General features: G+C 32.9%; 2 protein-coding genes and 1 pseudogene across 3 annotated transcripts; 1 reads left to right on the forward strand and 2 right to left on the reverse strand.

Moving 5' to 3' along the window:
* Positions 1-2,508: 2,508 nt before the first annotated feature.
* On the forward strand, positions 2,509-14,087 carry LOC110720149 (choline transporter protein 1-like). Of its 2 annotated transcripts, none has more exons than XM_021899154.1 (11): positions 2,509-3,075; positions 3,712-3,881; positions 5,671-6,029; positions 6,201-6,346; positions 7,022-7,205; positions 7,363-7,436; positions 9,017-9,130; positions 9,912-10,268; positions 11,169-11,429; positions 13,077-13,304; positions 13,748-14,087. In XM_021899154.1, the coding sequence occupies exons 2-11, from the start codon at positions 3,730-3,732 to the stop codon at positions 13,931-13,933; spliced, it is 2,061 nt and encodes a 686-aa protein (XP_021754846.1). In that variant the 5' UTR covers positions 2,509-3,075; positions 3,712-3,729; the 3' UTR covers positions 13,934-14,087. The 2 variants fall into 2 exon arrangements, with proteins under 2 accessions (XP_021754846.1, XP_021754845.1); XM_021899153.1 differs by having other exon boundaries at positions 2,510-3,075; positions 3,715-3,881.
* Positions 14,088-15,341: 1,254 nt separating this feature from the next.
* On the reverse strand, positions 15,342-17,261 carry LOC110720222 (putative nuclear RNA export factor SDE5). The gene is made up of 2 exons (XM_021899228.1): positions 16,658-17,261; positions 15,342-15,364 (listed from the first exon to the last, which is right to left on the reverse strand). The coding sequence occupies exons 1-2, from the start codon at positions 17,259-17,261 to the stop codon at positions 15,342-15,344; spliced, it is 627 nt and encodes a 208-aa protein (XP_021754920.1).
* A 687-nt stretch (positions 17,262-17,948) lies between these two features.
* Positions 17,949-21,319, reverse strand: LOC110720150 (annotated as a pseudogene).
* Between the last annotated feature and the right edge of the window lie 5,965 nt (positions 21,320-27,284).

Here is a 27,284-nt window from a genome sequence, read left to right on the forward strand (position 1 = left end):
ATTTGTTTCTAAATGACACAAATAACATTAATTAAGAAGCAAAAATAGTTAACTTAAAATCCAAAAACTTGATCTATTGTGTTTGTATGAATGTATCTAATCTAATCTAACTAGTTTTTTTTTTTTTTTTTTTTTTTTTTTTTTTTTTTTTTTTGGGATTTCTCTAACTAGTAGTTAAAAATAAGGTCGGTTTGGTTAGTTTATACTAGTAGTAATTTTATTACAACAATAAATAAGTTAGAATTAATCAATTACATTATACTAAAGGCGAACCTAAAATGACACTTGGCAATATAATATAAAGAGTTTTCCCTCCAAAACAACTTACTAAAAAAAGCCTTATTTTTATATTTGTATCAAAATTTTGACTATTGATTTGTACAAAATATAAAACAAACTTCTTTAAATATAACATTGCCCATAATAACTATTACATATATATTAATTATTTTCTTTCACATATATACTCCTATCATTTTTTTAAAAAAAAACAATACATTTCATACCCTTTTTTGAAAAAATATATTTCATACTTGATAATACTGAGGGTATGTTCAGTTCCGTAGAAATTCAGTTCAGTTCAGCTCAGCTCATCTCTTAATTTATGTCTAATGATATTGCTAATGATATAAAGCCAAATTTCATTCTTTTAAGCTCTTATTACAACGACAACAACAACAAAAATAATAATAATAATAATAATAATAATAATAATGTTTTAAAAAAAATAAAATAATAATAATAATAATAATAATAATAATAATATTAACAATAATAATAATAATAATAATAATAATAACAATAATAATTGAAATAATAATACTAATAATAATAATCAATAAATAATAATAATAATAATAACAATAATAATAATAATAATAATAATAATACTAATAATCAATAAATAATGATAATAATAACAATAATAATAATAATAATACTAATAATCAATAAATAATAATAATAATAATAATAATAATAATAATCACAATAATTAATAATAATAATAATAATAATAATAATATTGATACAATTCATTTTTCAAATGGTTCTATTTTTTTGATACATATTTCTTATGTTAATCTCATTGAGAAAATTAGAGTACTACACAACTTAAAATTTGTTTAAATGGGTTAGATACATGTAAGTGTTTTGTGTTCTTTTGTCCTAATACTATTTTATTTTTAAATTAAATAGTATATGTGTTTAAAATGTTTAGAGGTTTTAAGTTTTTAATATATTTTCCATACATTTTATAATATATTTTCCATACATTTTATAATTATAATTATATAGTATATTTTTCGTAAATATTTTAATATGTACATTTGTATATACAAATATGTATAGTAATAAATAATCAATAAATAATCAAAGATTACTAATCCGTAGTTAAAAATCACTAATTAATAAGTTCAGTTCAGTTCAGTTCAGCTCAGTTCAGTTCAGTTCAGCTCAGTTCAGTCAATCGGAGCAGGCCCTGAGTTATACTCTTTTTTGATAAAATTTATTGTCATTAAAGTTATTTGAAAACCGTTCATTGTACGGGGTTTAATCTAGTTAAATAAATAAACCAATCTATCAAAAATGAAAGCAATACCAATCAAACTCATTTAAAAAAGTGAAAATGTCCAAATCTGCCCATCTCTCGCCTGTCAAAGCTGACTTTGGTCGTCCATGGTTCCTCAACCCCATATTCCCTATATCTTTTGTCTTTAATATCAAGATCAATACCCAACAAAATTTTAAATATACTTCATTAATAAAATAACAAGAAAAAACAAACAAAGAAAAGTACAAAAATTAAAAAAAAAAAAGTTAAAAAAAATTAACAGTCTTTGTCAATTGTCACAAATTAAAAACTAATATAGGAAGTACTTTTTCCATTTTTCTTAGATGCAACACATTTAATAAAGATTGTTTTAATTTAGATGTATTATTTTCAATTTTAATTAATAAATTCTCTATATTTCTCGTATTATATGAGGAGCCCTTTCCCTAAATAATGTTGGGAAATTATCTAATTCCCAAATTAATAGCTACTCTTTTTTTAATTCCCATTATACTGTCCACGTCAGCTAAGGAAAACAAATCGATTTTTTTTTTCTCGGTCCAGCAACAAACCGCTACTTCAAGTAGCGGTTTTAATTTTGTAAACCGCTATTTCAAGTAGCGGTTTTCCTCAAAACACCGCTACTTGAAGTAGCGGTTTATTAAAACCGCTACTTCAAGTAGCGGTTCATGGGTTTGTTTTGTAAGTTTTTCTTTAAAAACAAAATATCTGTAAATCAGTAATTAGTAAATACAAACCGCTACTTCAAGTAGCGGTTTCTAATATGTAAACCGCTACTTGAAGTAGCGGTTTTCAGTAGCACTCCGCTACTTGAAGTAGCGGTTTTCTAATAAACCCGTTTTTTTTAAAAAATTCCCACTGAACCGGTAACGTGGACGGTATGGTGGGAATTAAAAAAAGACTAGCTGTAATTAAGGAATTAGATAATTTCCCGACATTATTTAGGGAAAGGGCTCTCATATGAGTTTATTTCTTTTATTTCTGTTTGTCTATCTTAGCTCTTAAAAATACGCAATTTGTAAAATTTTGCAAAAAAAAAAAAAAGAAAAAAAAAAAAAACTCCGTATTAAATTAATTTTAAAGAATTAAAAAAGTAATACATCAGTCTTCACACTACACTTAGCTTAGTACCACTGGTAGTTTACTGTAACACTGTAAGAACCCATTAAACACTGCTTCTTTAAGCCAAGCTAAGAATCTTTTTCTGCTACTTTTCCCTCATTTTCTTCTTTGTTTTCACTGTTGTTTTTTCTCCAGTTTTTTGAGTTTTCTCTCTCCAAAATCAGAGCTTTCTCTCTCTTAAAACTGAGCTTTTTCTCTTGAAAAGTGAAAACCCATCTCTTAAATTCTTCCCCCATTAATACCCTTTTCTGCAATCCTGTTTAAAAAGCTAAAACCCTTGTATAAAAGTAGAAGAAAAAAAGGGTTGAGTTGTTCTTTACCCATTTTCAATCTGCGCCGCTTCGGCCGCCGCCAACTCTTAGATTGTTGATTGTTAAAGGGTTAGTGTTCATTTGATTAGTAGCTCTAAAATTTGATTTGAATTTTAGTTGATTTGGAGTTGAAATGTGGAATGTTGTTGATTTTGATTGTTGTTTTTAGTATTTTGTTGAGATGATTGTGAATAATTGGGTATGTTGAATTGTGGATTTGTTTGTTTACTTGTTTTTGTTGAGTTTGAGTTTGCATTTTTTAGTTGAAGTTGAAATTGATGTGAAATGAGATTGGAATTGAAGTTGGAAATAGGATGTTTGTAATTTGAAATTGTTTGTCAACTTGTGAATTGAAATTAGACCATATTTGTTTCTTTTTTTTTTTTTGTCAAATGAAGTGTTTCATTCAAATCCATTCTTTGCTTGTGTTACTTTGATAAGGAATTGTTAAGTATTTGTCATTGACAATTGGAAATTCGGAATAGTTAATGAATTGGTTGTCGATTGGTACGTTGTGCCCTACCATTTCTAAAATCTACCACTGGTTTTACTTGTACTGAAGTCATGTTATTTATGGAAGCCCTTGAAATATAAGTATTTTAAAGACAGAATGCATAAAAAAATACTTTCATTTGTGCTTTATAGTCCAAATGTTGAATAGTTCCTTGCTTCCTTCTTAATCTGCCTCCATTATTCACTCTTAAGCAGCTAGCTCTCCCTAAAATGTACCCATCAAGTGACGGCGGCCAGCTGGGTGGAGTTATACAGAAGAACAGGAAATGTAGAGACATAGTGTTCCTTGTCATCTTCGTAGTATTCTGGATTGCCATGATTGTCAATTCAAGTTTTGGGTTCAACAAAGGTAACCCAAAAAGGTAATACAAAAATTTATCATAAGACTTTTCTCATTGTTATATTTTCAGTGGTTTACTTTCTATATATTTCTTATTTAATATAGATATGCATGTGATGTGAGTCATGTGACCCTTTTATTACTTTTTATGGAAAGTTCCTTGATTTTGTTGAATTTGCTTAGATCTCATCTTTACATTTGTCATTGCTCAACTGAGTAAAGAATAAACTTTTGTGACCTTGCCTTGAATGCCATGAATGGGCTACGGTCTGTGAGATTCACCTTTCATTCTGGAAAGATTGGAAATTTATAGCATCCTTTCCCCAGTTTTCTTACTATGATATTCTTCTGATTTGTAAAGTCTAGTTAAATGCAACAAATCATGATTCTAATCTTGCAGTCAGATGCTATTCCTAGGTAGTTATCAAATACCTTGGTTTTTTCTTCATAAAGGAAATTGACAATAGCAAAATGCCAACCCCCTGGTATCTGTTTATGGACAGAATTAAAAGTTGAACTACTAACTTTTTCATGTTAAATTATGCAAACATGCATTGGTCAAATCTTCCTGCTGCCTATCAAAGTGTTCATGATTGTGGAAGGGCTGTGTGGGATAAGCCGGATAACCAAGAATCTGTAGAAAACTAAGAAAGATACAGTGTGCTTACTCAAGAAGCTGGAGTAATGCTGTTACATTGGAATGAAGCTGCCATTATTAAATTTGTTAGGGCTCTTGCTTTGTACACACAAAAAATTAAGAGGACTCGTAGCTACTGCATCAGGGGCAACGATTTGAATTCTATAAAAGGTTTATGCAGCCTTCATTGTAAGTAAATTTGTTTTGCGTTCATAGAGTTGCTGAGCCGATTAGTGGTATAGAATGTCCATGTGCACTAGGACAAAGTTTTCACATTAAAATAAGCTTGAAGCCTTGAAGGTGATATATCTGGTGTAAAATCCAATATTCAGTAGCTACTCCAAGGAGCAAATGTATATTCATGCACGAAACAAGAACTGAAGAGCTTTATGCAGCAGATTAGGTGTTCTTATGAAGTTCAAAGAAAATGAAATGAATAGTAGTTGTGAACCTCGATTATGGAAAAGATGTGGAAAGGGAGGCGTAGATGGTTTGGGCATGTTAAAAAAGAGTACCCAGGTGCTCTGGTGAGTATATTGAGTAAGATGAGCATGGGATATTGTAAGTGTACAAAAGATGGACCCTACAGAATGGGAAGTAATCAGGGAAGAATTGGCCCATCTAGAAATATTGCATGATGTGGTCTTTGAGGAGATGGTGCAACCTTGCAAGTGACAGTGGCGGATTTTGACTTAAGTTTATCAATTTTTTCTGTTTAAACCTTCGAACTTTTGTTTTAACAAAAATACTCAGCTACTATGCCATTTAATACTCATATTATGGATACTGCAATTTAAGGGTTTTGTGAATTTGTGGGGCTGAGTCACTGTAGGCCATAAAGATCCTCCTCAGTGTAGCTGACTACAACGACAACTTTCTACAATCTTACTCAGCTCCTCTTTGATAATTAGTCTAGGATTTTAAGTTATACCCATCTCGCTGTGCACCATTCCTGTGCATGGGTTAACTTTAAATACTTTATATAGTGGCCAATCCAATAATTTGTATCAGTCTTGAATAATCCTCCCCCCAAACAAAAAAATAAAAAAAAAGAGTTCTGTAACTTACCTGACAAGGTGTAAATTGATCTTTGTTTTCTATATGTTAAGGTATATTGTTTCAACCAGTCAATTTCCTTCTATTTCCTTAAGTGGTAGTTACTTTACATTTTCAGGTTAGTCTATGGTTTGGACTATGAGGGAAATCTATGTGGTGACAAAGATGCCCATCGAAATCTCCGTGAACTAGAACTCAGATATTGGGTAAACCCTAACCAGGTGCATGAAAGTGGATTAAAGAACTCCGCGTTCAAGCTGGCAGATGCAAGGAGCATTTGTTTGTTGGATTGCCCTATTCCAGCTGAAGATTCCCTTAACTGGGTCTGTGATTACCCTGATGGAGATATACATCTCACTTTAGATGAATGGATTGACAGGAACTATGATTATTTTGAGTTCCTTACCCCAGATATGAGAAACAGTTCACTTCAACTTCAAGGGCCTTGTTACCCTGTCATATTTCCCAGTGTTAATGGTATGTTAATTTTTTTTTTTAATTGTGTGACCTTTATACTGTTCATGCAGTCATGTATTCCTTTTATTTTCTCTATAGTTGAGATCATTTTATCTTGTGCTGTAGATATCTTGGATAAGGACTTAGGGATATTTCTCTAAATTCTTTGCTTTTACTATTTTTTTTAAATAGTTTTCTGGAGCTGCCAATTTATTGCTCGTCCATCAAACATGTCTTTACGGCATTGGCAGCAGATGGGGGGAGTAAACATCAACGAGGGACTTGAAATTGACAAGTCAATTCACAAAACAATGAACTCACGATCTGCTGTCGTAAAGGTGAGGGACCTTATATAATTTACAGAGATTTTTGTTACTTTTGACTGTTCGTGACACTGTTAAAGTCACCTTATTCTCATCACAATTTGTTGACATGAGGATGTTTTAAGGCTTTCTCTTCAGCGTTATTTATCTTTATGTTATACTTTTAATTTAAAAACCATTAAGTAAACTTTTGTACCTGTGGGTATTGATATTGTTTCCGTAAGAACATCTTCCAATGATTTGTGTAAAATTGTTTGTATTTGGAATAATAATGCTAATCAGGTCTATGAATGAAAGATGCCAAGATAATATTATTAATTTACCATGGACTTTTGTATTCTTGTTTTCATGCAAAAGCTCCTTGTGTCTGATGGATGCCAAAATGTGACATGACTGACAGTCTAACACCTATTGGCCTAAAATAAATGAAGCAAAAATTGCTTATTATAGGTGAGCCGTGATTGTGAATTTGTGGCCCTTGGACCTTTTGACACAAATGTATATTCAGAGATCAGAATACTTCAGAGTTCTGACTGTCTTCATGATCTTAAATGCTTGTAGTGAATGGCTTCACACGTGTTTAAAAGTATATAATAGTTTAATATATGCCTTTTGAGTTGTGACCTCTGCTGTACTTATCATTCAGGCCTTTTTTGGTCAAATAATTGTTTAAATATCTGCTTTCTGCAGAGGTACATGGCTGACATTGGAAAGTCATGGTTTGTACTCCTTGTTTGTGGTGGGCTCCTGCCACTTTTCTTGTCAGGGATTTGGCTGCTGTTGATCCGGTATCTTGTGTCTGGGATGCCATGGATTACAGTTGTACTTTTCAACATTCTCGTAGTATCAGTTACTATGCTTTTTTATCTTAAAGGTAAGAGATCTATCTTTAGAAAACTGCTCCCTTTTTCTGTTCAGAAATCTAAAACTTAAGTATATTTCAAATTATACACTCTGGAGTTTTATTTTTATATTGGGGGTTTATTGTTGATTACTACATACATTTAATTAGCACACTTTGTCGTTCTCAGCTGGATGGATTGGAAATGATGCTGTTACACCCATTGTTGGCGTTCATGACCCATATGTTCATGTATATGGAAGGGTAAGTTCTTTTACCAAATTCTGACTTTACTTTGGGCCTATAGATGTGAGTTTTGGGATGCAAATCACTTGGAGAATTTGGTTAAATTGCTTTTACTATGACCTATCCTCTTTTAAAGGGTTTGTAAGATTATAAGGCTCGTGTCAGATGATACTTTCAAATGATCAATTACTGTCAATTCAAAGGGATTGTATGTCACCAGCAGGCTCATATGGTGGAAGCAAGAATAAGTGATCAAAATTGTGGCTAAATCAAGTTTAAACAGTTATTTTGTCAAATAAGATGATTAGAGCATGAGCTGACAGCTGTTCAAAAGAAGTGAAATGTTACAAGTAGAGAAATTGTTTGAACATAAGATATACTACAAGTTGGTTCTACTCTTTTGCAAAACTTAAAAGATTAATTGATATAGTAAAGAACGTGAGAGATTTAATCAAGGTAAACTTCTCAGACCTAATCTGGAAGTGAAGAACCTCCACTACACGGGATTTTACTCCAAAATCTTCCACTAAGATGGGGAAAACAATTCTGTTTAATACTTCAGTCCACTTGTTGGCTCAACCCCTGGGTACAACATCTTCAAACTGTCCATTCTCACTAATATCCAATGTGCTCTCCTCATGGTTTTCTAGCTTCTTTCATCCCTTTCTCATAATTACAACATTTTACTCTAACCCCCACAGTGAGCAAAGTAAATTAATTCGACAAATACTCCTTAGTTTAATACTATACGAACTCTGTATTTTATGAAGTGTATATGGAAAATGAAATGACTCAAACTCAGAACTTAGGTGTTGTTTTGTTGCCTTAAGTTTCCATAGGCACTCAAAACTCCCATGAATTTCCTTTTAGGTATGTTGTTTGGTTGACATTAAAAAGCAAATATGGAGGAAGTCACAATTCATGGGAATTTCCACTTCCCTCAAAACATGGGAAGTTACTTACCCACCCCACCCTTGGTCATTCACAGTTCCTAGAATTTACAAATTTTATGTAATTCCTAGGAATTTTTATAAAGGCAGTAATTTCCCATTTATTAGAATTTTCCGTGGGAATTTACTTCCTACATCAGCCAAACAAGGCCTTAGTGTTTACCTTATGATTAGCATTAGCTCACTATGCAACTCAATGATTCTGGAAATTAATTGAGTAGGATTATCTGGGAAGGGAATTGGGTGTCAAAATTTTCAAATAAATATTGGGTATGATAGTCCTTTGCTGCCTCTAAAGAGTATAAGTAACAAATTTGTCTCTTAATTGAACAATAATTACCAAATTAATTGACTGGGTTGTATATTATGGTCTTTCTAACGTGCAAATAGCAAAAAAAATTTGATGATACATTGATACTATACTACATTACTACCTTGGGAAGAATAAAGGTAACAAGACAGCTTCTTCTCTGCATAAAGACTTATCAATTGCTTTGTTAGATGGCTTACAAACTTCTGGTTGCCTAAGATAGGGAGGATGCACCAAGCTGCTGTTTCTCTATATGGCTTATTCGTTATTCCGTAATTACCAATTTACTGTTGCTGGCATAATTTCCTTATTAGAACATTTTTTTATTTGTGCACCAGGAGTTGACTCACCTTCGTGTTGCTGCAATTTTGATGACTGCCATTATGGGAATGGCCATCCTGGCATCAATTGCCATAGTTAGACGCATCCTTATGGCAACGTCAGTCCTAAAGGCAAGTATAATCACCTGCTTTCATGTGCTATGATTGAGTTATTATTTGTCTAGCATTTGATTTGTATGCTTGGATCCTGAAGATTGAGTTTGATGGATATTTGGGTCACAATGGTCCAGAAATAGAACTCATGCAAAACTACTCTGAAATTTTCAGAGAATTATCACTCTTGTGAAATTCGAGTCTTCAGATTTTAACATGTATTTGGCTTTGTCATTATTTGCTCTACTTTGAAATGAAATTATGAACACTGAGCTAAAGGCAGACTTTTGAGGTTTGGGTTTATGGTTATCGTGCCAAAGTTTAAAGAATGTATTGTTGGAAGAAGCATGATATTCTTTGGGGAACATGTTAATGATTATGCACCTTAGTCTGTTTGCTATATCTCGGGTGGGAGGGGATTAGATTTCACTGTGAAGGAAGCTTCCAAAATCACAAAATGCACTGCATTATCAGGCATCTTCATCAAGTTTGAGGGAACTATTATTACAAATATACACTATATCATAATAGTGAGTATTTACATGTATACTAAAGTTGTAACTTGAGTAAGAACTTTCAGTCTGCATGCATTGCTTCTATTGCCAAACATTACTCTGCTGGAAGTGGCCTACTTGATTAGATTAGCAGATGACAAACTTTAGCTTAAAGATCAAATGATGGGTAGTTTAAATACGTTTTTTTGTTTTTAACCTAGGGTAAGCCAACCTGAAACTGTAGATGTTCTAGGTGATGCCTGATATTGCACTTTTATCTGATGACATGTTTAAATTATTTCCAGGTTGCTGCAAAAGTTATAAGGGAAGTTCGATTTTTAATGACCTTTCCAGTCATACCATATGCCATACTTGGCATCTTTTACATGATATGGGTATCTGCTGCTTTGCATATATTCAGTTCTGGCGAGGTTCATCAGAATAACTGCGAATCCAACTGTTGTGCTTACAACCTTAGTTCAAGCCGGGTCAGCTGTGAGCGCTGTTGTGGTTATAGCATTCATTATACCCCTCACATAGGAATCTCCATCCTCTTTCACTTGTTTGGTGGTTATTGGGCAACACATTTCTTTATAGCATGTTCATCCACTGTCATTGCGGGTTCTGTTGCTTCTTATTATTGGACTCGTGGTGATTCATCGGTAAGCAATCGATTGCTAAACTCTTTTAGGCATATGCTATAGACTTGTGGTTTTGTGATTCTTTGAACATATGAATGCCCTTTGAAAATTATTAGTCATTGTGTCCTTTATTACATACAGTTTTATGTCCTATTTAAATATTTAATTAAACTTCTCTTGTTCAGTTATTTTACTTTTTTTAAAAGTTAAATTTGGAAGGGCCCTTGTGGTGTTCTAATGCACATTGGAAAGAGGGGGGGGGGGGGGGAGGGGCGTGTTGCTCAATTCATATGTTAATATTATGTTTGGGTGCTAGTTAGCAAGCGTGAGTATGAATCATATTTTTTTGCATGCTTTTGAAGGATGGTCCCCTAACTTGTACGGTACTGTTGCTTCTTTTGATTGAGTTTACAAAATGATATTAACAGTTCTACATTCATAGCTTTTACTTGTTTGGAGTTTATCTCCACCATAGCACACATTGCATTGCATGCTATTGAAGGATGGTCTGTTGATCTCCTAAGATGTACAGTAGTTTTGTCTGTTTTGATTGAGATTACAAATTGGTGTTGACTGTTCTACATTCGTTGCTTTTACTTGTTTGGAATTTATATACGCCAATAAATGCTATGGTTTACCATGTAACTTCAGGAAATGTTCTTTTATCAATCAAGGGGGGTATTTTGCTGTAAATGATTGCTTATTATATCTGCCTGACAGTCTATGCACGTCACACTGGCCATTCTGCTTTGGTATAATGTGTGTTATATGAGATGAATTGCATAGAAAAAATCAGTTCTGACTGGATTGCATGAAAAATATAAAATTGTCTGCATTGTATCATGGGATATTCCATCTCCTGATAGCCTAAAATTTCTGTAGTAAACTTATTTTAGACTCACTGTTGTATGAATTTTGCAGCCGAGAATCCCATTTTTACCTGTTTTTGCCTCAATGAAAAGGCTAGTCCGATACAACTTGGGTTCTGTTGCTGTTGGCTCTTTGGTTCTATCTTTTGTGGAGTCAATCCGCTTTATACTAGAGGCAATTCGACGCAAGCTGAAGGTTTCCTATACTACGCCAGATAATTGGTTTGGGAAGATAGTCCATAATTCTTCCAATTGTTGCTTAAAGTGCGTTGAGTGGACCATCAAGTCAGTGAATCGTAATGCCTATATAATGGTAAGATGGTACATATTTTTCAGTTTGCTTCTAATTTTCATTTAAGCTGTTAAGTTGTCTGCCTAACCTAGAAAGACCCTGATAGTGCTCAAGACCAATCCTCTTTACCTTTTTTTAGTAGAATGCTCTTTCTGAAACTGATTCATTAAACAGTCTGCAGTGTTTTATTAAATAGCAAAAGTTTGCCTACAGCTCAAGGATCAATTGTAAACAACCTTCCTGTTAGCTTTAAAAGTTTGGCTACATACACATGAGGGTCTGACCCTCCTACTCTGTATGCGTTCAGAGCCTCTGCAGTGACATTAATCTTGTTTATCTTGATCTCCACACATTAAAGAAGGGTCAAGCCTGAAGCTATCGCTGTTCACAGGAATGTCTTGTGTTATACTGTTATATTCATTTGGTAGAATTAAGAATGACCATCCCTTTGTGTGTGTGTGTGTGTGTGTGTGTGTGTTTAAATTGCACTCATGCTAGTTTTTAGTTTTCAGCTCTAATAAAACCAAGACAGATCTAGAAAATGCAGTTTCTAGTTTAAATGCAGTTTCTAGTTTTGTTCTCCATCTTTGAATTTAAAATGGCTTGTATAAATATGAGATTTTAATTTCATGATAAATTCTTGTATCATATAACTTGAAATCACAGAGGCAAAAATTAAAAGCTACCAATTTTATTCAATAGCTTTAGGAAATTCATGAATATTCTGTCTTTAGAATGAGTTTTGGTATCTGGAGATGCTTTTGTTCACTGTTCTAGATGTTATTCATTATCAAATGAATTATGGTTACGTCATGAACTCCAAGTCACCATTTGACCAAATACTAGAGATCAGCCTCTAAAGCCAGGTTCATGTCTGTCAATTGTCCTACAAAGCTATCTTAATATGTAGCTAAGCGATGTGTGTGATGTTACTCTTGATTCCATCAAATGTCTCATAAATAATGAAATATATTTTTTTCAGCCTGGCTATTCTGTATGAAATCCAATAGCAATTAGCAGGTTATAGATCTCAATGTTACATTTTCTAAAGCAGTAGCTTATGGCCTTTTATTTTAGCATGTGGCTATTATGCCATACAGGATGTTAACATCCTTGTTTTGGAATGATTAATTTGAACCTATCCGAGTCAGTGCTTTACAACTCACCCAGAGAGGGGGAAAAATAAAAAAAATAAAAAAAAAACAAAAAAAAAACAAAAAAAACAAAAAAAAACAACAACAACAACTCACTTACACTCACCTTTTCCAGAGATCAGATCAGTAATTATCACCCAGTAGGTTCAGGCTTGATTTTCGATATGATGCCTGTGACCTTGTATCCTTATCTGACACCTATTGCTTGAGATGAAAATTCGATACATTTCCTCCTTTTTAGGGTTTAAAATGCAAAACTCTTTTCAAGATTAAAATGACCATAATTTTTCTGAAATATATTGATACCTCTGTTTTGTTCAGTACTTAAAATACTTGTTTGATATTTTATTTATATCAGTATGCAAGAGAAATTAATTGTCAAAGTTTTACCTTGAAAAACATGGGAATATTATAAAGCAGAGGGAGTAGCGTAGTTTCTGATAACTGTGAATCTGTGATCCTTAAACCTTCTTGCATGGTACGATTGCTTATATTTGGCAATTGTGATATGCAGATTGCCATTACAGGTAAAAGCTTCTTCAAGTCTTCCGCTATTGCAACGGAGTTGATTATGAATAATATACTGAGGATAGGGAAGGTTAATGTTGTCGGAGATGTCATTCTGTCTCTTGGAAAATTATGTGTTAGCTTATCAAGCGCCATGTTTGCATTCCTCATGTTGGATACTTACGACTACAAGTCTGCCCATAAGAAGATTACTTCTCCTTTGTTCCCAGTGCTGGTATGTTTTATCTTTTACCTAGGATTCAAGTTATAAATATTTTATGTTTCATGGCTTAAGATGTTGTCCACCCACCTCCATCCAAATAAAGAAATGGAAAACCTTAACAAGCTATCTTTGCAAAAACACATCCAATTATTGTAAAATCGTTGTGCCTGTTTTATTTTGCTAGTTGCTAGTGATGGTGTTTAAACTACACCTTATTGCCTTGGTGATACTTTTCTGCATGTTCTACTTTACTGTCCATCTTATAGACGTAAATAAATTGTCCATTATATATCCTTGGTCTCGAGTGCCAGGGTTTTGTTGTTTTCCTTCAAGAAAACCTGACTGAGTATTTTGTATGAGGCTGACTCACAATAAATTATTGTAATTCCTCCTCATGGGACTAAATAGTTGAAGTGCTGCATCAACTGCCTGATTTTTAGCTCTTTATTTTGCAGGCATGTTGGATCCTGGGTTATGTTGTTGCGACGCTGTTCTTTGGCGTGGTTGAGATGTCCATCGATAGTATTATTCTGTCATTTTGCCAGGATGCTGAGGAAAACCAAGGGACTGCTCAGTATGCACCCCCCCTTCTGCTTGAGACTCTTACAGACAAAAACGAGACCCAAAGACTTACAAATTGATCATCTGGTTTTTCTCAAGAATTTTGAAGCATGAAGCATGTTATGTATTAGTTGTAAATATAGTTAGAAATTTTTTCTTTTACACTTTTAAACATTTATCCATCACTTGTTCAAACATATGTTGAATTTATTAGAAAAGCAACTCCTTAGTTAACTAACCTTGATCTAGATACAATCAAAGCAAAGGCTAAAGCTTTATTTTGAGGTATGACTAATTAATCTATTAAGATGTAAAACACAATTGAAATAGGTCTGATGATATTTTAATTAAATTTTAAGCTCCTATCTTTTGTTGTCCAATATATGCTTGGACAGTTTCTATTAACTATGAAGAGAGTTAAATGTGACACAAATCTAATGATAAATTTGGTTGACTAGAAGAGAAAAATGGTGAGGCGCATCAATTGCATCATCAATTGCAATAATTCCATATAAATATATAACTAGCCTTCTGGCCCGTTCCATACTTCCATGCACGGGTTATTACTTAGAATATTTTCCTTGTAATGTGTTGCTTATTTGTGCTATATACGAGTCAGCATTGTTTTATTGTACCTTATATGTTTATATAATGTGGACTAATTAGCTCAACTTTTTTTTTTTTTACTATTACTTTATTTTAAGTTTAGGAGATGAAAGACTGTGTCAAAAAAAAGTTTAGGAGGTGAAAGACTACGACTTTATTTTGCTGTAGTTGAAACACTTAATTTCCTTACTTAAATTTGCAAGTTATGGAATGCATAAACACATGAACTTTATTTTTTTGATAAAGAAGGTTGAGTGATTTGTGGTGACATGTGGCATATGAGTGACTTGTGGTGACATGTAGCATATGAGTTACTTGTGGTGACATGTAGCATATGAGTAATGTGTGATTTGTGTTTTTAAATACAAAGTATAAATAGATATAGATATAGATGTCATATAATGGACTGAAGGAGTAAAAATCACATATTAAGCCCAGAGTTCGACAGCACAAGTCTGGTTAGATTGTTCATTAGTTCTGCGAAGTCTCAGTATGGCCCATTTTTAAAGGGAGGCCGATTGTTAACCCACATAAGAGAGATAAACAAGATGAGATACACATAAAAACTGCGAAAACAAACACCAAATTTTAGACATGCAATGAGGATATTGGCTATTCTTTACTATTACTGTGAACATTATTGGATCACAGCACCAAAACTCAGTTCAAAACAGGGTGCCCATGCCCCAAATATATAGACATTCCAACTAAGTTGTGAAAAATAAGTACCCCCATCAAGAAAGACCTAAAAACCATTATAGTGAAGTTTTGAATGAGACTGTAAATTTTAACTTCTTGGCGAAGCTCAGGGTCTTTGGATTGATTTCATCAATTTGAATGACTAAAGTCTTTCAATTGTCTGCTTCAGTGCATGGAATAGATTCATTCTCTAGCAGTTTTAAAACCTGTATACAAGATTATAAGAACAAAATCAACAAACAGATAGACAAAAAAAAAATGACACAAGTTACATTCGTCCTGCCTACTTGGGCGGCCCTTTTTATGCAATTCTGGTTGCCATATATCAGAGACTAGTTATTGTTAATTTTCCCTAAGCTTACACAGTATCAAAGGAAATCTCAGTTCTCGCAAAAAAGGGACAGCAGCTAACTAGTTAGATCCTATGTCCTGGCTCTCTTAGTTAGCCATCCTCCCCTTGCATATAATTATTGGGAGTGTATTACATACCAATGATACCATATTTTGAAGGGCAACAATGAAATAAATCTTTATTTTTAACTTTACTACTCAAATGGCTTGTTAAAAAATGAAATTTGGTATAGATGAAAGAATTGACTGAATATCTTTGCAAAGAGGAAAATTTCAGGTAATGACATTATAATCAGATATAGCTTTGGGCACTAGTTTTGATGAGGCTGTAAATGAAACAAAATGCTTTAGAAATTCATGGTGTTAATACGGTCTTGGATGCAACAAAACCTATAGTTTTCCACAAGGTCAGGCAGCTACATAAACTGATAAACATGATATACAAGTAATTAAATATGTTAACAAGACAATCAAAAGATGAAGTTTAAATCTATATCTTCAGCCTTTAAATGTAAGGCTCTATCTTTTCTAGATCATATCCACAGAGCCCTGCAAATTCAGCATTCTCTCTACATCATATATCCCTCATCGCAAACCAAATTAATATAATAGTGAACCTCGGAAAGAGGAGTAAGTATCAAGTCACTTCAGGAGAAAAGAAAAAAAGAAAAAAGAAAAATAGCATTGTACTCATGCTATAAACAAGAGGTAGGTTTAAGTTGAGAATGAAAACGAGAGAGAGAGATTGCCTTCCAAATATTAAACCATGAAATCACATCTAACTCTCGTAAGCATCTCTTCACAGCCTTCAGATCAATTTTAGTCTTCATTAGTTATTCAAAGCGGCATGAAGTTATCAATAGAGGATAATTGATAGATTCCTCATATTCTTGTGTTGAATTCAAACAGGTGTTTTACACTGAGTTAAGATATTCAGTGGGACAATGGGATTTTTGACAAAACTAGAGATCAATAAATTTTTAGAGAAAGAAAACCACCGTCACCTATAACCAGCCTTTAATACAATAAACATTCTAGAAAAAAATGACATTTGAGCTGTGTAGAGCAGCATCTAGAATAAAAGACCATGTGATTAACATATGTCAGAAATTCAAGAGGAGTATGATTGAACTGAAAACACAACTCACCAAGAACTTGATGGATCATTTGCATGTCAAGTTGAAACCCATCTCCAAGCATTTTGAAAAGAAAGTCTTCCATGTCTGCATGCAAGCTATCATCCTTCCCAGTATTATTAAATGAGGCAGAAAATGATTCATTTGAGAGCACTTCAGATGATCGCATTCTTATGGATTCATTTGAGTGAACTTCAGATGATCGAATTTTTATACATTCATTTGAGGGAACTTCAGATGATTGAAATTTTGTAGATTCATTTGTTGACATTAATGACTTCAGACGTTCTTCTCCAGAATTCTCAGAAACATAGTTGTTTGCGCGACCTTTACTATTTCCTTCATCAATACATAGATACTTCGAGGCGCCTTCAGCACATAAATCTAATGATGATAAAGAAGTTGCATCTATGCCATCTTTGGATTCACGAGTCGCTGCAGTAGTTCCCTGTAATTCGTAAAGAATGACACCAGCCAAGTCCACATTACTATTTGCTTGGGAGTAAGCAGAAGCTAAAGTCTCCAGTGAAATAGAGGACCCAAAAGCTTCAAGCAGCAGCTCCATATCCCTGTTACAATCTCTGATTGATGAATTGCAAGAGCTGGCCGCCTCCATGTCTGGGAATGAATAACACATTGAAAAAACCATTCAAAAAGTAATATAAATAAGACATGATGTATGACTGGTCTTTTAGATTAAAGAAACCTAAGCCAGATCATGCAAAAACAATCCAGAAATTTTACCAGATTTTGTTAAAGCGTCATCATCTGAATCTAATAGTGGAATAAACTAAGGGTGAGCAGGATTTAAGTTGTAACACAATATAAATGCACGCGGCCTTGAGGCTTGAGCTAGCCATATGAGTAAAGAAAATGCAGCATACAATAGTTAATCACATTTCCACAAGCATTAACCTTAAAAAAAAACTAGAATTATCCCTCTGGGTAGACACCTCTTTCTGAAAAAGTTCCAAGCCACTAGAATAACGGATTAAAGGTCTCCGTGTATCTTTTCTCCCCGTCACCCCAAAGTCACACAAAACCAAATGTTAGCATGTAATAATTAAAGTAATTATGGAACTAAAAAGATACATAGAGGTCATGACCATTTGAAGGGGGAAAAATGCAAGCAAACAAGAGCTTCAAGAGTCGTCAGAATAGAATTAAATATCCAAAATATCACTTAGTAAACCCATAATACCAATTATCAACAAATACGTATTTTTTCAGTTCAGTATTGTTCTTCAATCTCCATGCACCATCAGAATATATAGCAACAAAAATTCCTTTAATTTAAGATATTGTGCGTATCATATCACACGAACAAACTAATTCAAGCAAGGGAGCACAAATGACAGAAAAGGCCAATTTTACAGTAGGAGGTTTACATGGTTATGGAAGGTTTACGAAAGTTCACCAGATACAGTCCTGAACCACCACGTAAATCAGCAGCTACTCGTATACTGGAAGGTAAACATCAAGAAAAATACTATGAAATTTGTCATGCAAATTAGATTTTCATAAAAGAGCTCGAGCACATAACATAACTAACTAAATAATCACTTCATTCAACTATTATAAATAAAAAACTACGGTACTATAGATGATAATACAATTTCTGAATACAAAAGAAACATCTAAGATTCCAACTCGGCTAATTATTTTTAAATTCTCAATAAAATTTGGCCACAAATTAAGTGTCCATGCCCATTTTAGAGTGTCGAGTATCCAACACAGGTAATTTAGGTGAAATGAAGAGCTCAAGCACCATACCTAATAAACAATTTTAACGACAAACTATTTCAATCATACATTTCACAAATTTTGAAAAAAATAATAGTAATAAACACCCTAAAAATTCAAAACTTTCAAAAACCAAAGACAAAATTTGTAATAAATAACAACATAATCAACCAATAATTCTATCATAAACGCAAATGTGCAATATTTTAGAGAATCAAACATCAAAAAAAATTATTAAAAAAAAATCAACTAAAGAAACAAGAATCACATTCAACAAAAAGATGATTATCAACAACACAAAAGAACAATGCAGATTAGTTAAAGATTTAAAATTTAGTATAAGAATAAACTGAAGAGAACTTACAGAAAAAATATAGAGATTCTTCAATGGAGAAAGAGAGAGTGAAGAACTAACAAGTTCAAAAATAAAAAAAATAAAAACAATCACCTTTAAAGCTAGAAGTCGTTTACTCAAGATTACTTGAATCAAGACGAATTCCAAATGTAAAGAATACATGAATATTATAAAAAGAAGCTAGAAGAAAAAAATAATGACATGTTCAGCACACATATACATCAAAAGAGATTAAATATGAAGAGTATTCAGGAGCAAAAATTTACTCATTTTTACAAACAATATAACTATTTCGATACATCTTCAAAATATCACTGTATTCAATTATGACTGATGCTTCAAAAATCAAAAGTATTCTAGCTTAGATTGAATTCCCTGCACAAAGGATGGGAATAGATGCCAACCAAGTCCGCCAATTTTCAGAAAAGCAAATGAACTCCTCACACTTATCAATGAGCTGAAGGTGCAGGATTAGTTCCCAATCCCAATCCCATCTTCTTTCCCAGTAAGGCAAGTTGATCAACAAACTCTGCCCCAGTGAGAATTTCTGTTGTTCCATATATAATATGCTTGGCTGGCTGCTGAAGGGACACAAGCTCTTGTAGGCTTGCATGCTCCACGTAATTCCCTCCCCCAATCATAAACACAATAGCCTCCTTAAATGGTCCTCTAAGATGGCTACCTGAACTAGACTTAGGAGCTCGAGGATCAAACATCACATAGGAGTCGACCTCTGGGTTAGGTCTCCCTTCCATCAAAGCTTCAACTATCCTTGCCAATGCCAGCTGCCGATCACCTGCCAAAAGATTCTTCATACCAGCAGCCAAAAGATTTCCAGCCCAGTCTACTATATTACCTCTGCTTGCAGCACTAGCAGAAGTCAAAGGAACATTCAATGACTTTATCTTTTTCACATACTGAAATGCACTAGTATCAACCTCAGCTTCTCTGAGTGCCGTTTCCACCATTTCTGCTTCAGATTGTGGAACAGTCTCCAAAGAAATAAGATACATGATAGCAAAACGGAGCTTATCCATCTTGGAACCCTTCCCTTTAAACACACCCATCAACTCATTCATATCAATACTACCCCTAACCAACATATCATACTCTTTTTTGGCATAAGAATCGAGGGACCTCTCTTTAATCTCACCCAACAACACGGTTGCAATATTAGTGTGCTTATCAATCACTTGCTTCCTCTCTGTCAACTCAGGCAGCGAGTTAACAGCACTCATCAAATGCTTTGTGTTCCCAATCAAATCCATCCCATCAAACTCTGCCCCACTAGTGCCACCAGTCCTCCTATTCACATCATCAACATCCTTCTTATACTTGGTCAACTGATTCTCAATCTCAACTGCCATCTCCGGAAACTCCAACCCTCCATTTGCCAACCAAAACGGATCCGACCCATCTAGCTCAAACGACTTAGTCCCTCCCTTCTCTCCTTTCACACTCACCCTATTAAGCCTCAATCCAAGTACATCATGAACAAGCGGCTTATACCTAAAATCATGCTGAATCCCCATAGCCAACTCGAAATTCCTATCAAACAAACACAAAACCGGCCTCTGAAACGACGAGGCAAAATTCCTACCTTCACTAAACAAGTTATTCTTAGCCAACAAATGGTCCCTAAGCCTCTGATCTAAGGCAGACGCCACCATTTCGGCAGCCCCGCCTTGCGGGCACCGAATAATTGGCACCACAGACAATGTAGCCAAAACACAGAACAACCCATCAACAACTTCGTCAATAATTTCCTCAATTTCTGTTTGTTCAGCTTTAGGATCATTCAATTGCACATAACAATTACTATAAGCAAGCGAAAACAAGTTATCCTCTAAAGTAACAAAATCCAAATACTGATCATGTACCTTAGAAACCCTACAAACGGCGTCGTTTGATTTGAGAACCCCAGAAGCCAGATCCTCCAACAAAGGACGAGGAATCGAAGACGAGAAGTTGAGATGAAACGTGTCGTATAGAGGTACAGCAGCATCCGAAACGACGCGTTGAATGTTGGCCGGAGTTGGGCGGATGAAGTAAACGGCGGGAACATCGGGAATAGGTTTCCGACCAGGTTTGTCGATGAGGAAGAAGAGAGTGACGCCATGCTTACGTAAGTCTTTGACATGGATTAGAGGAGAGAATATCTTGAGAAGATTTGTCGTAGATCAAGATCTTGTATACTTCTTCGTTTGCCATTCCTGTTGGTGAATTCACTGGTTGATTCAGATTCAACATTCTGATTATACATTCTGCAAATCAAACACAAAAATCGATTAAGATTGTAGATTGAATTGAAATGAAATTGGAGTTGGAAATGAGATTTTAGGGTTTTGAATTTATATACCTGTTTGTTTCTGGCGAAGATTGAGAGACATTGTTATGATTTGGGGAAAATGGAGGTTTGAAGGTTTGCAGAAATGGCGGATTAAGATGAACAAGGTGTGTTTGGTTAGTTGCTGAGATTAGATAAGTAACGGGATTTTATTTCAGATACTACACACAAATGTCCCCGCCAAAAAATCTCTATAGTTGCAAGGCGTTTGATTTTACCATGGAAATGTATTATTGACCAAACTAGTGTTTATTTTCTAGTATAGTTAAAACTAACCTTCTAAAGACTTGTTTTCGTATAATTATTTTCAGTTTAGTTCAGCTCAGCTCTAAAGAGTTCAGTTCACTTCACCTTCTAATTTCCTTCTCTTAAAATATTCTTTTCATATCATTTCAGTTCGCATAAGTCATTATCCTATTATTATTATTATTATTATTATTATTATTATTATTATTATTATTATTATTATTATTAATCATGGTCGCGATGTCTGTGTTGACTTGACAGGGCCTTCTCCATTGACACAATCTGGGCTTTCTGGCTTTGTTCCTGGACGGGTAGTGACTGATGCTTCCAATCGGAAGCGAATCAAGTACGAATCCAGTTGTCTAGCAATTGGATATGGCTTCCTTCCTTTCTCTTCTCTTGGGGAGTTAGAAAAAGACGTTATTGCATTGCTGAAGTGGATCCAGAAGTTCTCGAAGACTCAAGACATTGGGGCGCGTGCTGCAGCTCATATTTTTACTAGAGTAGGTTTTGCTATAGCTAGAGGAGTGGGAGCCCAGATTATATCTCGGCTTCCCACTAATTTATTTTAGGTTGTATAACTTTTGTTTTTGACAAATAATAATAAGAAAAAATATTGTGTAGAACGGACTATGTGAGTCCGGTCTACTTACAGGCCCGCGTGCGGCCCGTTTTTTAATAGTTCGGCCCGCGCGCGGCCCGACTATTAATTATCAATCATTTCTTGATTTTTTTTATAAAAAAAAACGTCTTCCAACGTTCCGCCTTTCTCCTCCTTCTTCTTCCCCACGTTTTCTGCAGTTACACTCCATTACACTCCATTACTCTCAACTTAACTACATTTTCCCTAAAATTTCGCATCACTCCTTCATTTTCTAGCTTATATTTTACTTGCATGTACTTAATTTTTATTTTTTTTTACATAAACCCTAAATTCCGTCTTCCTCACCTACATTAATGGCTGGCTTCCTCCTGTTGATGATTCTCCTTTAAAAGTTTATATGAAACGAACTAAACGATCATCAAAACAGCCTCCGAAGATAGTTGAAATGCCAGAAAGGTTAATAAATTTTTTAGTTATTTTTTGCTTATTCGTTTTTTTTTTAAAAAATTGTCAGTAATTTTTTTTTTATTCTTGTTCTTGTTTTGTAGGGATGATTCACAGCATCCTAAGAAGCGTGGTTCTAAACAAGGTTCTAAAAGAAGTCGATCTGTGAGGTGTGATATTCGAAATAAATGCTTTTAAATTCGGAAAAATATTGTTTTGTATATTCAGATGCACGCTAGGTGTTCGATGAAATGTAAATTGTTGTTTTTACTTTGAATATTCTTGTGTAGGATTATGTTATTTTTGATGTAATTACATTAGTTGTAATTTTGATTATTTTGAGGATTGACTATTATATAGTCAGGAATTATATTATTTATATCAGAAATAAGCATTTTATTATATTATCTTTAATTGTATTATATTATTTTGATAATAGTATATGTTTTTCAGGATTTAGATGTTTTTCATCAGAAATTAAGTTGTTGTTGTTTGTATTCAAATTTATCATACTCAGGAATTAGCATATCTTAAACAGGAATTAGATTTTTTTGATCAGGTATTATGATATATTATTCAGGAATAAAATTAACTCAGTCAAGTTTAAGATTATATTAGTCAGGAAACAGATAATAATAGTCAGGAATTGTAATACCAATATAATGTGCAGTAATTAAATGTTTTAGATTTATAATACCCAGGAATTAGATTATATTAGTCAGGAATTAGATAGTTTTTGTCAAAAAATAGATATGGATAGGCAGTTTAAGGATAATAATATTTAGATACATTATAACTCAGTCAGGTTTAAGATAATATTAGTCAGAAAATAGATAATAATACTCAGGAATTGTAATATCAATATTTGGATACAGTAATTAAATGTTTTAAAATTTATAACATTCAGGAATTAGCATATATTAGTCAGGAATTAGATTGTTATTGTCAGAAAATAGATATGGATAGTCAGTTTTAGGATAATAATATTCACATATAATATAACTCAGTCAGGTTTAAGATAATATTAGTCAGAAAATAGATAATTATACTCAGGAATTTTAATATCAATATTTAGATAGAGTAATTAAATGTTTAAAAATTTATAACACTCAGGAATTAACATATATTAGTCAGGAATTAGATAGTTATTGTCAGAAAATAAATATGGATAGTCAGTTTTAGGATAATAATATTCACATATATTATAACTCAGTCAGGTTTAAGATAATATTAGTCAGAAAATAAATAATTATACTCAGGAATTGTAATATCAGTATTACATACATTAATTATATGTTTTAAAATTTATAATAGTCAGGAATTAAATGTTTTAAAAGATAATTATGCTAAGAAATAAGTTTACTGTTATCAGGGATAACATAATTTTTTTCAGGAATAAGTGTGTCTTATTCATGTTTTTTATTTTTCAGTGCTCTTACTGAAGATGATATTTCAGACCTTGAAATTGGTACTAAATCTGGTCCTAGTTATCTTTGTACAATTATGGAAGATTTTAGTGACGAGCAAAAGAAGGATGTTATAGACATTGGTTTTGGTGGATTGCTTCAAATGAATTTGCAGGACAATATCAGTCATCAGTTGTACAACTATATAGTAACTCATTTTAATCCTCATGCTAGAAATCTTATTGTTGGTAAAAAGGAACATGCAATTCATATTGATAGTTCTGATATTGCTGATGTGTTGGGTATTCCTTTTACTATACATGTGAAAGAGATTTCTAAAATAAAGAAATCAATCAATCCTAATGAATATTTGAAGATAGAGTGGAGGAGGTTCTTGGGTTTGGATATAGAGGATGACTCTGAACAGGGAAATGAAGCTGAAGCACAGAAGCAAAAGAAGAGGAACGAAAACAGAAGAAAAAGTAGTTCAGGGTAGGAAGAATTGAAGAAGAAGACATATGTGAATATTATTACTTATAAGATGATGTTTGAGAAATATAGAGATGGTAGTGCTGATTTTAAAAAGTTGTTTGTTATGTTTGTTGTGTCTACATTTTTGGCTCCAATTGGTGATAAGTCTCCTAATTTTAATATCATCAAATCTTTAGAAGATGTGCGTTTCATTAAGGCTTTCAACTGGGCTGGTTATGTTATGGACTTCTTATGTGCGTCAATAGCATATTTTCAAGCCTTTGTTTTAAAAAAAAGGAAGGGAAGGAGTTGAAAACAAAATCTAAACAAGTAAATGGCTGTTTAGTTGCTTTTGTAATTGCATTTTTACAAAAGTTTGAGTTTGGGACAACTTTACATCGCAAGCCGTTTATTTTGAACTGGACCTGTGAGAGTTTGAACCAGAGGATTAAGTCTGTTGCTGGAAATATGGATTATGGTACTGTGAAACTGTACCCTGCTGCCTCACCAAAACAATATGCTGGCAAATCTGAACAGGCTCTTCTTAAAAGTTTAAGGCTGGACAGTATTGAGTTTAAAATTGAAGACAGTGATGAAGATGAATATTTGGATAAAAAAAAAGAAAGAAAGAAGGAAGATCAGGTTGTACAATCTACTAGCTTTGAATTGAAGGATATAGATGACAAAGCTAGATATGTAATGTACAAGATTCCTAAAGAGTTTCCTACTGATGCTGAAATTGATAATATGGATATCGATGTAAGTTTAAACTGCTATCTTTTTATTATATTTTAAGATTTTGTATAATTTGCTTTAATTAGAAATTAGAATACTTTTATCAGGAATAATAAACTGTTATTCAGGAATATGGTAAATTTTGTCAGGAAATTAAATTAATATATTAAAGTTGTTGATTTGATAATATATTATTATTGTCAGGATTTAACATTATATTATCAGGAATTATGTACTTTCTATCAGTAATTATCATTTTCTAATATTTTATTTGGATTATAGTATATGTTTGTCAGGAATTATCAGTAATTAGAAATTAAGTTGTACTTGTCAGCAATAAGAAACTATTAGTCAGTAATATGAAACTATTAGTCAAGAATATGGTAAATTTGGTCAGGAAATGAAATTAATATATTAAGGTTATTGTTGATTTATTTACATTGCTGTAATTTGGGAATACATTATTATTGTCAGGATTTTCTACCATATTATCAGGAATTATACTTTTTCTATCAAAAATTAGCATTATCTAATATTATCCTTACATCTATTATTTTATTTTGATTAGTATCTGTTTGTCAGGATTTAAATTCCTTTTATCAGAAATTAAGTTGTTTGTCAGGAATAAAAAACTATTAGTCAGGAATAAGATAAACACTCTCAGAAATTAGATTACTATTATCAGCAATAAGAATTATGTTATTTTCTTACATTTTACTAATAAGAAACTATTAGTCAGGAATAACAATTATGTTGCTTTCTTACATTTTACTTATTCATTTTTTATTTTATTTGTTGATTAGCCTGTGAAGAAGAAAATGATGAAATTTGGTCAAGACTTGAAGATTGTATCAGAGAACCAAATAGACTTTGCTATTGATTTGAAGGATGAAGCAAAATCATATTCACAAGAATCTCAATCTCAAGGAGAGGATGATTTCTATTCTAATGCTGAATTTTTAGCAAAAATTGATGCAATAGTTGAAGTTGCAATGCAGACTAAAACTTTAGCTACTGATTTGGATCAGTTTGATAAAATAAAACTTAAGGCTGATGCAATTGTAAGTTTGATTACATATATTATCATTTTTTTATACTTATTAAAATCATATTAGATATATATTTGATATTATTCTTTATTTTGTATAGGTGAATGATGTTATTTCTGATCTTGGTTTGCAAAAAGATCTAATTGAAGATGCAGAGCAAAATTTAGAGGATGCAAAACAAGGAAGCACGGAACCAGAGAATGAGGCAAATGATCTTGGTTTGAATAATGTTCAAGGAAGTGATGTTGAAGACACAACCGCAGAACCAGAATTAGTTGAAGGCACAACACCATCAGAAAAAGAGGTGCATTCAATTAGTAATGAAGGTCTACTTAGTTCCACATCACCTCAAAGAACACCAAAGAAACCCAAGGGACTCAATGAAATTTATTCATCTGCTATGAATGAGAATCAGGCTAGGCTTGTGCAAGAAGGGAGGAGTTTCCTCAAGGGAGATACTTCTTTGCCTAGATTTCATTTAATTACTACTCCTCCTACTTCTCAAGATACACCAGTATCCCAAGAAGAAAATGCACAAGTTACTGAAAAAGAAGTTCAAGAAACTTCTGAAAAAGAAAATGATAAAAACAAGGAAGATGACAACACATCTAAGGTGTAATATTTGTATTTTAACTCAAGAATTTATTTTAATAGTTATTGTATTTAGCTATCATATTTTATATAAATAAATGTGTTTATTATTCTATATTATTGTATTTATTTTTATTTGTATTATTCATATGCTTTCAGGTTTTTACTAAATCTGATGATGTTATTCAGTCTAAAGCTACAGAGGAACTTGCTTTAGCTATTTATCAAGGTCATCAGGTAATGGTTTTTGTCAAAAATTATATATTTTTCTAAGGAATACTGAGTGAATTAGAATAAGATTGAGTAAGTCAAGAATAAAATTGTCATTGTCAGGGATTAAATTACTTATATCAGGAATTACATTCTTTATGTTAGGAATTTGATTGAGTTAGTCAGGAATAAACTTGTTGTATTCAGGAATTATATTGAGTTCATCAGGAATAAACTAGTCACTGTTATTAATTAGATTGTGTTAGTCAGTAATTTATATTATGTAGTATAGATTATTATTGTCATGATTTAGAAGACTTTTGTTTGATAATTATATTTTTTTTCCTTGTAGGAAGAACAACCTCAGCCTAGAGATGCATGTGCTGTTTTAGAATTGCTGAGGAATAAAACTGTTGCTGCTGAATCTATTCCTATTCC

Source organism: Chenopodium quinoa, unplaced genomic scaffold, assembly GCF_001683475.1.
Source record: "Chenopodium quinoa cultivar QQ74 unplaced genomic scaffold, ASM168347v1, whole genome shotgun sequence".
Classification (NCBI taxonomy): Eukaryota; Viridiplantae; Streptophyta; class Magnoliopsida; order Caryophyllales; family Amaranthaceae; genus Chenopodium; species Chenopodium quinoa.

What these genes read in the sequence shown, in the direction of transcription:
- LOC110720149 (XM_021899154.1), top strand. Translation starts at nt 3,730, where the DNA reads ATGTACCCATCAAGTGACGGCGGCCAGCTGGGTGGAGTTATACAGAAG. An exon ending in CATATTTCCCAGTGTTAATG is followed by an intron (nt 6,030 to 6,200) that starts GTATGTTAATTT and finishes TTTTTTAAATAG; the next exon opens with TTTTCTGGAGCTGCCAATTT. An exon ending in TGGCAACGTCAGTCCTAAAG is followed by an intron (nt 9,131 to 9,911) that starts GCAAGTATAATC and finishes AATTATTTCCAG; the next exon opens with GTTGCTGCAAAAGTTATAAG.
- LOC110720222 (XM_021899228.1), bottom strand. Translation starts at nt 17,261, where the DNA reads ATGGAGGCGGCCAGCTCTTGCAATTCATCAATCAGAGATTGTAACAGG. An exon ending in AATGATCCATCAAGTTCTTG is followed by an intron (nt 15,365 to 16,657) that starts GTGAGTTGTGTT and finishes TCTTGTATACAG; the next exon opens with GTTTTAAAACTGCTAGAGAA.